Raw genomic sequence first — 12,506 nt, 5'->3', positions numbered from 1 at the left:
GCCTCGGTGAACCCATGGAAATCCTCGGAGTCCCCTGCCCCCAGGGCCCTCGAGGCAACCCACAGATCACAGACGGCAGCAAGCCAGAGGCCACGGTGCAGACTCCTCCAGGGCCGCTGAAACGCGATGCCTGTCCTGCTCTCCGCTGAAGGGGACGTCTCGCAACCCCCCCAGCTCGTGCTGATTTGAGACTTTGAAGTAGTGATCAGGCCGGACTCCCAGCAAGACAGGCTCCCCTGTATAACATGGGAAATCCAGCTGGCTCAAGGTAGAGAAAATCACAAGTCAGGAGGCTGTAAACCCAGAGCAGCCAAAGGGATTAAGATAACAGCAGGTGGCAGGTGGCAGGTGCCAGGGCGGAAAACAAGGCAGAATTCTGAAAACTCTAAAGCCATGTGTCTGGACCTGGGTGACTGTGCTGGAGGGTCTGTAGCAGCGTGCCGGGGACAGACAAAGCCACAGGAGAAAATGGGCATGGTGGTCTCAAAGCATCAGAGGGAATCAAGCACTGGGGAATGGGGAAGGGACCCATAAAATAAAATAGGACAATAACATATTGTAGCGGAGAATGTAAGATCTGATTGAATTTTAAGGAGAAAAGACTAGATGTCAAGGAAATGTGACTGCAGCTGGCCACTTTGGGGTGTCCCGCTCGTCTGCATGAAGGGCCACTTACCCCAGCTCTAAGGGAAACTCTGGCTCCATTCATTTCCTTTAGCCCACAAATATTGTTTTCATTTTATTTCATTTTATTTTTTTTGGCCACACCACACGGCATGTGGGATCCTAGCTCCCCAACCAGGGATAGAACTCCCGCCCCCGGCACTGGAAGCACGAGAGTCCACAAATCTTATTTTTTGAGGCCTTACTATGTGTTCCTTTCCGTCCCTGAAACTCACTGCTTAGTGGGGGAGGTGAGTGTCAATCAAAAGTCCATGAGGCCGTGGGGCTGTACCTCAGGGAGGTCTTACGTACACCCCACGCCCAAGGCGGCAGGGGAGGTTTTCTCGGGGATGTGAGGGCAGGGCCCAAGTGCCGTTTAACCAGGACCAGATGGGCAGGGGGAAGGAATGGCAAGTGCTGTGGGCAGAGGGAACAGCATGTGCAAAGCTCTGTGACAGGAGGGGCTTGGCTGGAACCCAGGGATGGAAGAGGAGAAAGGCCTGAGGTCAGAGAGGCAGGACACCGACGGACAGTCCTTCTAAGACTGTCGGTAAACCAGGGGGCAATTTTTAGTTGCAGCGTGGCATGGCAGACTGTGTTTTAAGCAGATGACCAGAGTAGTAGCATATTCATTTCCTACCTAGGCAGACAGATGGTCAAAGCCATGCTGTGTTTTGTTTTGTTTTTTAAGATTTTTTTTTTTTTGATGTGGACCGTTTTTAAAGTCTTTGTTGAATTTGTTACAATATTGCTTCTGTTTTATGTTTTGGTTTTTTGGCCGTGAGGCATGTGGGATCTTAGCTCCCCGACCAGGGATCAAACCCACACCCCCTGCATTGGAAGACGAAATTTTAACCACTGGACCACCAGGGAAGTCCCCATGCCATGTGTTTAGTGAGGCCTCACTGGAAGATACAAACTCCAAGAGGCCTGTGCCCAGGCCTGGAGACTACATAATGGGTCCTGCTTGGGGCCCACACAAACAGTCACATTTCTAAACAGCTCTAAGAACAGTGGTTGCTAGGGCTCCCCCCACCCCTGCCAGCAATTTCAGAAGCCCTATGTCAGAAAGCAGGTGACATGGGGTTAAGACACAGGTTCTGGCACCATGCAGTTCTGGGCTCAAATCCTGTCTGCTATAGATGAGCTGGGTGACCCAAGGCAAGTTTCTTAACCTCTCTGTGCCTCGGTGAAATGGGGGTACTAAAAGTTATCTGTCTTCTAGTGTCACTGTGTGGATTCGTTAAGATCAAGCTGCTAAGTCCTCATCCCTTGGCCTGGTACATTACAGATGCTAAAGAAAATGTTGGTTATTCTTACTATGGTTCGCATTCAGCTAAGGATGAACGCGCAAGATGTGCAAAGACCATGGAAATGCAGAACGATTCGGGAGCACCCGGGCTCACCAAGTGGGAGGAAACGGCACAGGGAAGGAAGTGGGTTCCACGTACTTGCGAGCAGAAGGCAGGAGACTGCCACAGCGTAGAGCTGCTTGGAGGTGGTGATGTTATAGCGATCCAGGAAGTGGTCCAGCAGGTAGACGGCCAGGTGCCGGGCGGCGGGGCAGAGCTGGCAGTGGCTGCTCAGCAGGGTTAAGATGTCAACGAAGAACCGGCGGCTCTTCAGGAGTGGGGAGTGGGCTCGGAAGGTGGGCAGCTTCAGCTCCTGGAACAGGCAGGGCAGAAGGGGGGTCAGGGTTGTCTCCCGAGAGCCTCAGAGGCCCACCTACTGGCTGGTGAGGAAGCATCGATTCCCTCCACACCCTCTTCGTTCTCCTTCAAGTCCCAGGATGGCAGCCCCTCTATTCTAGAAACTCCTGGACCGTCTCCCACCTGCCCTCACTGAGCATAGGCTCGTAAAGGGTCAAGAACATGAAGACAGAGGCAGGTGAGGGAGCGGGTCATTCCCAGCAAAAGCTCGACTATCTGAGATGCACGAGGCCATAAAACACGTAGGAGGCCTTGAGGTGGAGACCCACATCCAAATTTTGGTTCCTCTACTCAACCAGTTTGACGGACCTTGGTCAGCCTGCCTTCACCTTCATTTCTTCCTCAACAGCTGAGGATTAAATGAAAAATGGATGTGAAGCACCTATTTTGAAAAAATAAACCGTAAAAAAGTTGTTAAAATAACAGTACAAAGAACTCCCAAATAGCCTTCACCCAGATTAATTGTTGACATTTTACGTTTTCTCTCTCTGCAGACATACACGCTTTTTTCTAAAAGTAAGCTCTAGACATCGTATGTCCCCCTAGGAGGTGACTTTTCCTTTGTAATTCATACACTGCCGTGTCACCTGAATTTATTTAGTCTAACACAATAAAAACCAACAAGAGAAATGTCACCCAACCAAGATTTTTATGACGGAAAAATTTTTCTTGTATATCTACCATATTTATAATTGAACCAAAGTAGACAAGACACAATTTATTTAGGAAATGTCTTAGCAACATTTTGTCAAATAGGGAAACAAAACTGAGGAAAAACAGGAAAAGAAAAGCTGGCAGAAAGGGAATTGTGAGAGCTCACTAAGGGCAGGTTCCCTGGGGGAGGAGATTAAAACAAATTGGTGCCCATCCTCCGTGTAATGCCCTCTCTTAACCCTGGGGCTTTACTTAAATAGCAACAGCTCTAGGATGAGAAGATATCTGCTCATTCACTCATTCAAGAGATATCAATTCATTCATTTCACTCAGTACTCACATCAAGTACCTCCTATACACCAGGCATTATTCTAGGCACAGGATGTACAATCTGGAATGAGATAGACACAGACCTAAATGTAACATTAAAACTATAGAACTCTTGGAAAAAACACAGGAGCAAATCTTCATGACTTTAGATTAGGCAATGGCTTCTCTGATCTGACATCCAAGACAGAAGGAACAAAAAAAGAAAAAAATGCATAAGTTAGACTTCAAAATTTAAAACTTTCAAAAGATACCATCAAGAAAGTGAAAAGACAAACCACGGAATGGGAGAAAATGTTTGGAAATTATGTATCAACAAGAGACTCTAATTCAGAATATATAAAGAACTCTTACAACTCAGCAATAAAAAGACAAACAACCCAATTTAAAAATGGGCAAAAGGGCTTCCCTGGTGGCGCAGTGGCTGAGAGTCCACCTGCCGATGCAGGGGACACAGGTTCATGCCCCGGGAAGACCCCATATGCGGCGGAGCGGCTGGGCCCGTGAGCTATGGCCGCTGAGCCTGCACGTCTGGAGGCTGTGCCCCGCAACGGGAGAGGCCACAACAGTGAGAGGCCCGCGTACCGCAAAAAAAAAAAAAAAAAAAAAGGGCAAAGGACTGAATAGATATTTCTTCACAGAAGATATAGAAATTGCCAATAAGCACATGAAAAGATTCTCACATTACTAATCATTAGGAAAATGCAAATCAAAAGCACAATCAGATACCACCTCACATCCATTAGAATGGCTATTATAAAAACCAAAACCAAAAGAGAAACTAAACAAGTGTTAGTGAGAATGTGGACAAAATGGAACAAATTGAAAGCCTCAATACACTGCTGGTGGAAAAGTAAAATAGTGCAGCCACTGTGGAAAACGATCTGGCAACTCCTCAAAATGTGAAACATAGAGTTACCACATGACGCAGCAGTTCCAATCCTTGGGGTATACCCTAGAGATGGACACACGGGACCACACAAAAACTTGTACTGGAATGTTGATAGTGGCATTATTCATAATAGCCCCCAAATGGAAACAACCCAACTGTCCATCAACTGATGAATGGAAAAATATGGTCTGTCCATCCCATGGAATATTATTAGGCCACAAAAACGAATGAAATACTGATATGTGTTACAACATGGATGAACCTTGAAAACATTATGTTAAGTGAAAAAAATCCAGTCATAAAAGGCCACATATCCTATGAATCCCTTTATATGAAATGTCCAGTATAGGAAAATCTGTTGACCAAAACTGCCTGCCTCAGCCAGGCACGATAATAACCACCTGCGTCGTCTCACAACAGGAGGTCCCGATAGGGCCCACTGCCGCTGAAAACTAACCAGGAGAATTCGGGAGGGGCCAAAAGGAGGGAGGAGACGCCGGCCCATAACATGTCCTGCCAACCTCCCAGAAAGCCTCACGCTGGAATCCATCCTGGCTGAGAGATGCACACGCCATCGGGAAGGACCCTAGTCAGACCAAACAGGGGCACAAGCAAGATGACTGGCCAGAGACAACCTGGAAAGCTGACCCCATCGCCATAAAACCTGAGACCGGGGCTTCCCTGGTGGCGCAGTGGTTGAGAGTCCGTCTGCCGATGCAGGGGACACGGGTTCATGCCCCAGTCCGGGAAGATCCCACATGCCGCGGAGCTGCTGGGCCCGTGAGCCATGGCCGCTAAGCCTGCGCATCCGGAGCCTGTGCTCCGCAACGGGAGAGGCCACAGCAGTGAGAAGCCCGCGTACCGCAAAAAAAAAAAAAAAAACAAAAAAACCTGAGACCGTGAGCCACGCGGCACAGCGGTTCTCCTGGGCTCCCTTATTCCGCTGTTCTCTGCCCGGGCGCCCCTTCCCAATAAAGTCTTTTGCCCTGTAAGGATACGTGTCTCCTTGGACAATACATTTCCGAGTGTTAGACAAGAGCCCACTCTCGGGCCCTGGAAGGGGCCCCCCCTTTCGTTAACAAATCCATACAGACAGAAAGCAGATTAGCAACTGCTGGGAGCTGGGGGCAGCTGGGGAGGTTGGTGGCAGGGGGACCTGCCAATGGATATGGGGTTTCTTTTAGGGATGATGAAATGTTCTGAAATTAGAGAGTGTGGATGGTTGCACGACTCTGTGAATACCCTAAAAGCAACTGAATGTATACTTCAAAAGGGTGGATGTTATGGTGTGTGACTTATATCTCAATAAAGCTGTTATAAAAAAATAAGATGGACACATCACCCACTCTCATGGAGTTTATGGCCCAGTTAGAAAGAGATGGCCATCAAAGAATAAGGCAACTGCAGAATTCCAAACCATGATCAACACTACGGAGGAAAGCTGTGGACTCTGGGAAAGCTCCTCTGAAAGCGAAGCCTGGTGGAGATTTCATGCTGGGATCTCTTTTCTTCTGGCTTATTCCCCCAGAGCCTTGAGTCCACAACACAGCTCTCTCAGTAGCCCTAGAGCTGTGCTCAAGGAAGATGCCCAAAGCCTGAATCAATTATTTCCTGTTCTTAACATTATACATGAAGAAACTGAGTTTGACAAAGTCCTATAAACCCCAGGGCTTAACTAACTAGCAATATTAGATCTGAGACTAGAAGAATTTTAATGTATCCTTTTCCTCAACCTTGTATTTTTTTTTAATCATGGAGAAAATCTTTTTTTTAATAAACAATGTTTTAATTGAAGTATAGTTGATTCACAATATTTTGTTAGTTTCAGGTGTACAGCAAAGTGATTCAGTTAACATATATATATTTTTTTTCAGATTCTTTTCCACTATAGGTTATTACAAGTTATTGAATATAGTTTCCTGTACTATACAGTAAACAATCCTTATTGTTTATCTATTTTATATATAGTAGTACGTATCTATTAATCCCATACTCCTAATTTATCGACCCCCCTTTGGTAACCATAAATTTGTTTTCTATGTTGGTGAGTCTGTTTCTGTTTTATAAATAAATTCATTTGCATTATTTTTTAGATTCCACATATAGGTGATATCACATATTTGTCTTTCTCTACCTGACTCACTTCACTTAATATGATAATCTCTAGGTCAGTCCATCCACGTTGCTGCAAATGGCATTATTTCACACTTTTTTAGGGCTGAGTAATATTCCATTGTATGTATGTACCACATCTTCTTTACCCAGTCATCTGTCAGTGGACACTTAGGTTGCTTCCGTGTCTTGGCTATTGTAAATAGTGCTGCAGTGAACATTGGGGAGCATATATATTTTTGAGTTAGAGCTTTTGTCTTTTCTGGATATATGCTCAGGAGTGGGATTGCTGGATCATATGGCAATTATATTTTTAGTTTTTTAAGGAACCTCCATACTGTTTCCCATAGTGGCTGCACCAATTTACATACCCACCAAGTGTAGGAGGGTTCCCTTTTCTCCACATCCTCTCCAGCATTTATGATTTGTAGACTTTTTCAATCATGGAGAAAATCTTAACTTCTTTATGGAAAACATCTGACTTCTCTGTGTATTATTCATCTTCATTGTTTGATGGATTCATGCTGCTCCTTGAAGGCGGGGGTCTGGGTCTGCTCTTGCTCATTTTTGTTTTGCCACCACCCTGGTGTGATGAGAACATGGTCAGGTGCCCAAAACTAAATAGTGAAGGAGTGAAGGGAGGGAGGGGAACCGGAAGGGAGGGACTGCAGTGATGAGCACCAACCACCCGGGGCCCAGAGGAAGGTTTGGCTATCTGTGTAGAGTAGCAGGTCCGTGGGGACTTCAAGGAAAAGAGACCTGTCTAGCCAAATTCTGGAAGGATGTCTAGGAATTAACCTGTTGAAGAAGCAGGAAGGAAAGGAAGCTCAGCAGGAAAAACAGCACCTGCAAGGCCACACTGGTGTCCTGTCTGGGGAATCTGGAGTCCTCGGAACAGCCGGAGAGGAAGGGTATGCTTGAACAAAGCAGGCTGCGAGGGTGGGCAGGGTCCCAGCCTGTATGTCCTGCTAAGATATCCGGCCTGCCCTGAGGGCAATGGGGAGCCAGCGAAGGGTTTAGAGCAGGGCGATGACATGGGCGGAACAGCCATGCAGGAGGATCTCTCAGCCAGGCTCGTCCTGGGCTACAGCCAGACAGCTGGTATCAGCAGCCAACGTGTGGCTGCAGCCCCTCAACGACAGGGCCCTCTCCCCACCCTCCAGCAGCCCCCACAAGCTTGCAGCCTACTTGGGCATTTCCTCTAAGCAGAGGGCTCTACGGCTCTTGACAAGAAGCAAGCAGTCACAGATCCTTGGTGTTCCATAGGCAGCAGCTGGGGGAAATTAGCCAAGCGACCTTTGGCCCAGGCCGCGCTGCCCTCATCAAGGCGGTTCAAAGGCCCCAAACACAATAAGTCAAATATGCAATGTCTTGACTTCCCTCCCAGCTCAGCTCAGCCCAGCCAAGCTTCACTCCCTCCCTCTGGATTTTCCCTTGTGTCAAGAGAAACTCAAAGCAATACGCTGTAGGTCTTTTCCTCTGAACACTCCCCTGCGAAAAGGGCCCACTGGCTCGAGCAGATTCTCACAGGAAGCCATCGGTGCATAAAAGAAAAAGCTATGGACCTTCAGAACAGGCAACAATAGCTCCGGAAGGAGTCAGCAGGTAGAGCTTCCTGGAAAAGGCTGGTCTCAAGGGTGGGCAGGCTTCTGAACACAAGAACAGATGCCTGCGATGCTTCCCAGCCCCATTTCTTCTCCTCCCTCAGACACGGGTTTAAAGGTCACTTCCTGAGAGAGGCTTTCTCTGACCCTTCATCATTCCAAATCAGGTGCCCCTTGTTTTATCTCTTAGCACGCTGTTCTTCATGGCCAGGTATTTACTTATTTATGTGTCTTTTCCTGCTAAACACTAGCTTCAGAGAGCAGGAGCCACGTCCATCTTGCTGATACCATCTGCCCAGTGCCCGGAGCCTGGCACAGGGGCAGGTGCTCAAAAAAATATCTGCATGAGCAAAAAGGAATGAATAGCCATCAGAAGTCATGGAGGAAACTTACATGCATATTACTAAGTGAAAGAAGTCAATCTGAAAAGGCTGCATATTATGACTCCAACTATATGACATTCTAGAAAAGGAAAAACTATGGAGAGAATGAAAAAAGATCAGTGGTAGGCAGGGGTTCGGTGGGGAGGAGATGAATAGGGGGAGCACAGAGGATTTTTAGGGCAGTGAAACTACTCTGTATGATACTATAATGATGGATACATGTCCAAACTCACAGAAGGTGCAACACCAAGAGTGAACCCCAATGTAAACTGTGGACTTTGGGTGACAACAATGTGTCCATGTAGGTTCACTGACTGTAACCAATGGACCCCTCTGGGGGGTTGTTGATAGTGAAGGAGGCTGTGTGTGTGTCAGGGGGCGGCAGGGGTACGGGGGAATCTCTGTACCCTCCGTTCAGTACTGCTGTGAACCGAAAACTGCCCTAAAAAACAAAGTCAATTAAAAAAAAAAAAAGAATGAACACAAGGACATCCCTCCCTGCTCCAAATACACCCATCCCTGCCATATATGGGGGAGCAACTTGGCACAGACTGTAAAGTCAGGCAGTTCTGGGGTGGAGTCTCACCTTCACTATTTACTAACCTTGGGCATGTGAATTCTGCACCCGTGTCCTCATGCAAAAAACGGGGGTCACAGTGCCATAATGTAAAGCATCTGGCACTTCACAGCACTCAAGCAAGCGTCAGTGGCCTTTCCCTCAAACTGGGCAATCAAATCTCAGGTAAGTTGAGCTTATCTGCCTCTGTCGGGCTCTCATAGGAAGCTGCTTTGTACGGTGGAACGAGACATTCTACCTGAGGGGTTACAGCTGGGCCTGGGGGTCTGTGCAGAAAAGGAAGCCTGACCACTCCACGTGCTCTGCGGAGCCCCGGAACCAAGGGGAATTAGAAGCTCTGAGCCTCTGCTTTTCTCCTGCACCTCAGAGCAGGGCGATTCTTTGGCAAATGAACAACAATGCGGGATGCCAGCATGCCTACCCTGCTTAGTTGAGAGTCCAGCCGATTACTCCCCTAACCCAATTAGCGGGGAAAGGCATTCATTACAAGGGCTTTGCTCTAAGGATCGCATTCCTCCCCAAGCACTCTCGACCTAAGTCAGCTCCGGGTGCACGAAGCCAGACCCTCTGCTGAGTGCTGAGTGGCCTGGATTCCAGAAACCAAAGAGCAGCCTGCTGAGAGGCGGCTCAGGAAGCTCTCCTGGATTAGGCAGGCACTTGGCAGGCACGCAGCAGCTGGCACGGGCGGAAAGGGGGCAGGAACCAGTCAGGCAGGGTGACTTTGCTCGAGCTGGGGCCAGGGGCAGCATCGGTGTGGCCGGCACAAAAGCTGCGGGGAGGGCACTGAGAGGAGGGGAGGAGGGGCGGAGGGGCGGGCAGAAGCTTCCAGAAACTCTCCCTCCCCAGTTCTGGCTCTTTATCACCTGAGCCAGACCGGAGAGCACCTGTGCCTCAGGTACATCTAGAGGCGGGAGCACAGGGACAGATGGCCATGATAGGGTGAGGGCCAGGGGATCCACCTTAAAAAAAACCTGCTCTTGTTATCTCAGTAGTTTACCATATTTTAAAAAATAATAACAATGGACTAGGAAAAAAACTATTAGATGTACACCAAAATGTTACAGTGGTTATCTCAGAGGGCTGGGATCCCACATGATTTTTACTTTCACACTTTTCAACACTGCCCAGATTTTTAAAAAACATTCACTGAAAAAAAAAAACATTCGCTTTATTATTTCAATTACTGTGTTTCCAGTTTGAAAAAAATGGAGAGGGACTAGATACCCACTGTATTAAGGCCCAGCTCAAACCTTATCCCCGAGGATTCCCTGGCAACCCTGCATCATCGCTTTGACAAAATCAGCTCTTTAATAATAGCATCCGGGCTTCCCTGGTGGTGCGGTGGTTGAGAGTCCGCCTGCCGATGCAGGGGACATGGGTTCGTGCCCCGGTCCGGGAAGATCCCACATGCCACAGAGCGGCTGGGCCCGTGAGCCATGGCCGCTGAGCCTGCACGTCCAGAACCTGTGCTCCGCAACGGGAGAGGCCACAACAGTGAGAGGCCCGCGTACCGCAAAAAAAAAAAAAAAAAAATAGCATCCCCCCTGCCAGTGCTGGGCTAAATATCCCGCTTCATCCTCACAAGATGTAAAGACCCCACCAAGGCACTACCCAGAAGTAGTGTTTTTCTTTGTTTCTTCTTTTTACTAATTATAAATTATGTGCTCACTGATAAATTTTCTAAAGTAAAAAAGAATAACAAATATCACTGATAATCCCTGATGAGGCAAGAAGCACTATTAAGTTTCACATGGATTCTTCAGATGTTTCTGTGTGCAAACTTTCACAGAACAGGATCCTCATCTACAAGCACATCCCTTTCACAGGAATCTGTGGTTTCAATGGCTGCCTGGAGTTTCATTGTGAGGTTGTGCTGTGACTTCACCAGACCCCGATTCTGGACATTTGGGCTGTTTCTCCTGTCTTCCTTCGGGTGTCGTCTGAGAGGCCTTCCCTGACCCCCCTCTGCTGCAGCATCCCTACAATCAGTAGTTATTGCTGACTCAAGTGTTCCTGTCGCCCCCCCCCCCGCCCCTACCACCCACAATGTGATCTCCGGGAAGGAGGGAGCCACCTCTTTCCGGGTCTTGGTTGTACCCCTGGTACCCGGCACACAGTTAGGGCGAATGAATGTCTGTTGAATGAGTGCATGAATGTATGAATGAATGAATGGACTGTTCTGTGATGAATACAGGTGCAACGCAAGCAAACACCAACTGGGGGAACTTCCCTCCACCTGGGGCCTTCTCTAACCTCCTCCCCCAAGTCTCCCTTACCTGGTCCTGCACCTTTCCCTGGGGTAACCAACGGGGTGGGGGAACAGCCCCCGAGTGGGAAACCCCAGGGATACCAGAGGTGCCACTTTTGGGGAGAGGAAGGCGGTGGGTGTCAAGACAGGCTTGAGCCCTTTAAAAACACTCTCCTTGCTGCCTAAGAGCTCTGCCTGAGGCTTTCAAAGCAGAAAGAGGACTACCTGAGAGGTGCAGGGCCCCAAGAGAAGCCAGGGACAAGTGAATCATGACCCACATAAAGCCCCAAACCGAGCTTTGGAGGTTTCCATGCTTCCCCCTCCCCTCCCCCCAGCACAGAGGCGCTGACCTTGGCAGAGGTTGGCAAACCCTCTGCACCTGTGCTGGGCTCAGATGTGCGTGGGAGCATGGGCAAGGCCAGCCCCAAGTGCACTTCAACAGACCCTGAGCCCGTAGCCAGGACCCCAGCCCATCACTGTTACAGGAGAGACGGGGAAGAAAATTCAGTGTGTGCCCCTCACACACAGCCTCTGCCGGCATTTTAAGGCCAACCTCAGAGGGCTTTGAAGGTCATGTGCACTGTGAAAGTTCAGCCAGTCACCCCTGGTTTCTCATATTAGGGGAGAAAGGGAAGTCTTCATTTGACCCCTTGGTGTCCTACACTGTTACTTTCTAATTGACTATTAACCCACACTTTCTTCCCATCTCTGCTTAAAAGTCACTTCTGAAAAGTGTTCCCTGGTCATGCCCCTGTCAGTCCCGGAGCATCCAGGACTTTCTATCCATCCATCCATCCATCCATCCCTCCCTCCCCCCATACAAGCACCATCTTCTTCACCCCTGACTGGGCATCACGAGGGCAGGGGCTGGGTTCATCTTGTTCGGCTCTGTGACCCCAGCACCTGACACAAAAGAGATACTCAATACTTACCCAAATCTCCAAATTTGGGGAACTGCAAATACTTGGAATGAAAAGGTAAGAAAAATGAGTTGCTCCTGATCTTAGGTTGAATAAAACTATTCATCTAGTTGAGCAATTCCAAGTACTCACAAAGGCTGGCAGTGTGAGGACAGGGCAGGGGTGGGGGAAATGCTGAATTCCAGGGGGAGAGAAAGCTGTCCTTGCCTTGGGGTGGTGTGTGCCTCAGTCTACTCCACAGCAACACAGGGTAACCGAGGAGGAGGAAGGCCAGTGTTTACAGAGGCCTGGGAGCTTTAAGAATCATAAATTATGCCCTCCACACTTGGTCATTCCAAAGGTAATGCTTCCCAACGTGTGTTCCATGACACCCCAGCCCCTGAAAAAAGGGTTCTCTGGGCCATTAGTCTGGGAAAC

General features: G+C 48.5%; 1 protein-coding gene across 1 annotated transcript in view; it reads right to left on the bottom strand.

Annotated features, from left to right (window-relative positions):
* Positions 1–12,506, bottom strand: part of CCNJL (cyclin J like) — a 53,984-nt gene that overhangs the window by 20,981 nt on the left and 20,497 nt on the right. The window contains exon 2 of the mRNA XM_060092618.1: positions 2,115–2,328. Coding sequence (XP_059948601.1) covers positions 2,115–2,328 — 214 coding nt within the window. The remainder of the gene's footprint in view (positions 1–2,114; positions 2,329–12,506) is intronic.

This window comes from Mesoplodon densirostris, chromosome 3, assembly GCF_025265405.1.
Source record: "Mesoplodon densirostris isolate mMesDen1 chromosome 3, mMesDen1 primary haplotype, whole genome shotgun sequence".
Classification (NCBI taxonomy): Eukaryota; Metazoa; Chordata; class Mammalia; order Artiodactyla; family Ziphiidae; genus Mesoplodon; species Mesoplodon densirostris.
This window is presented reverse-complemented; position numbering and strand designations above follow the sequence as displayed.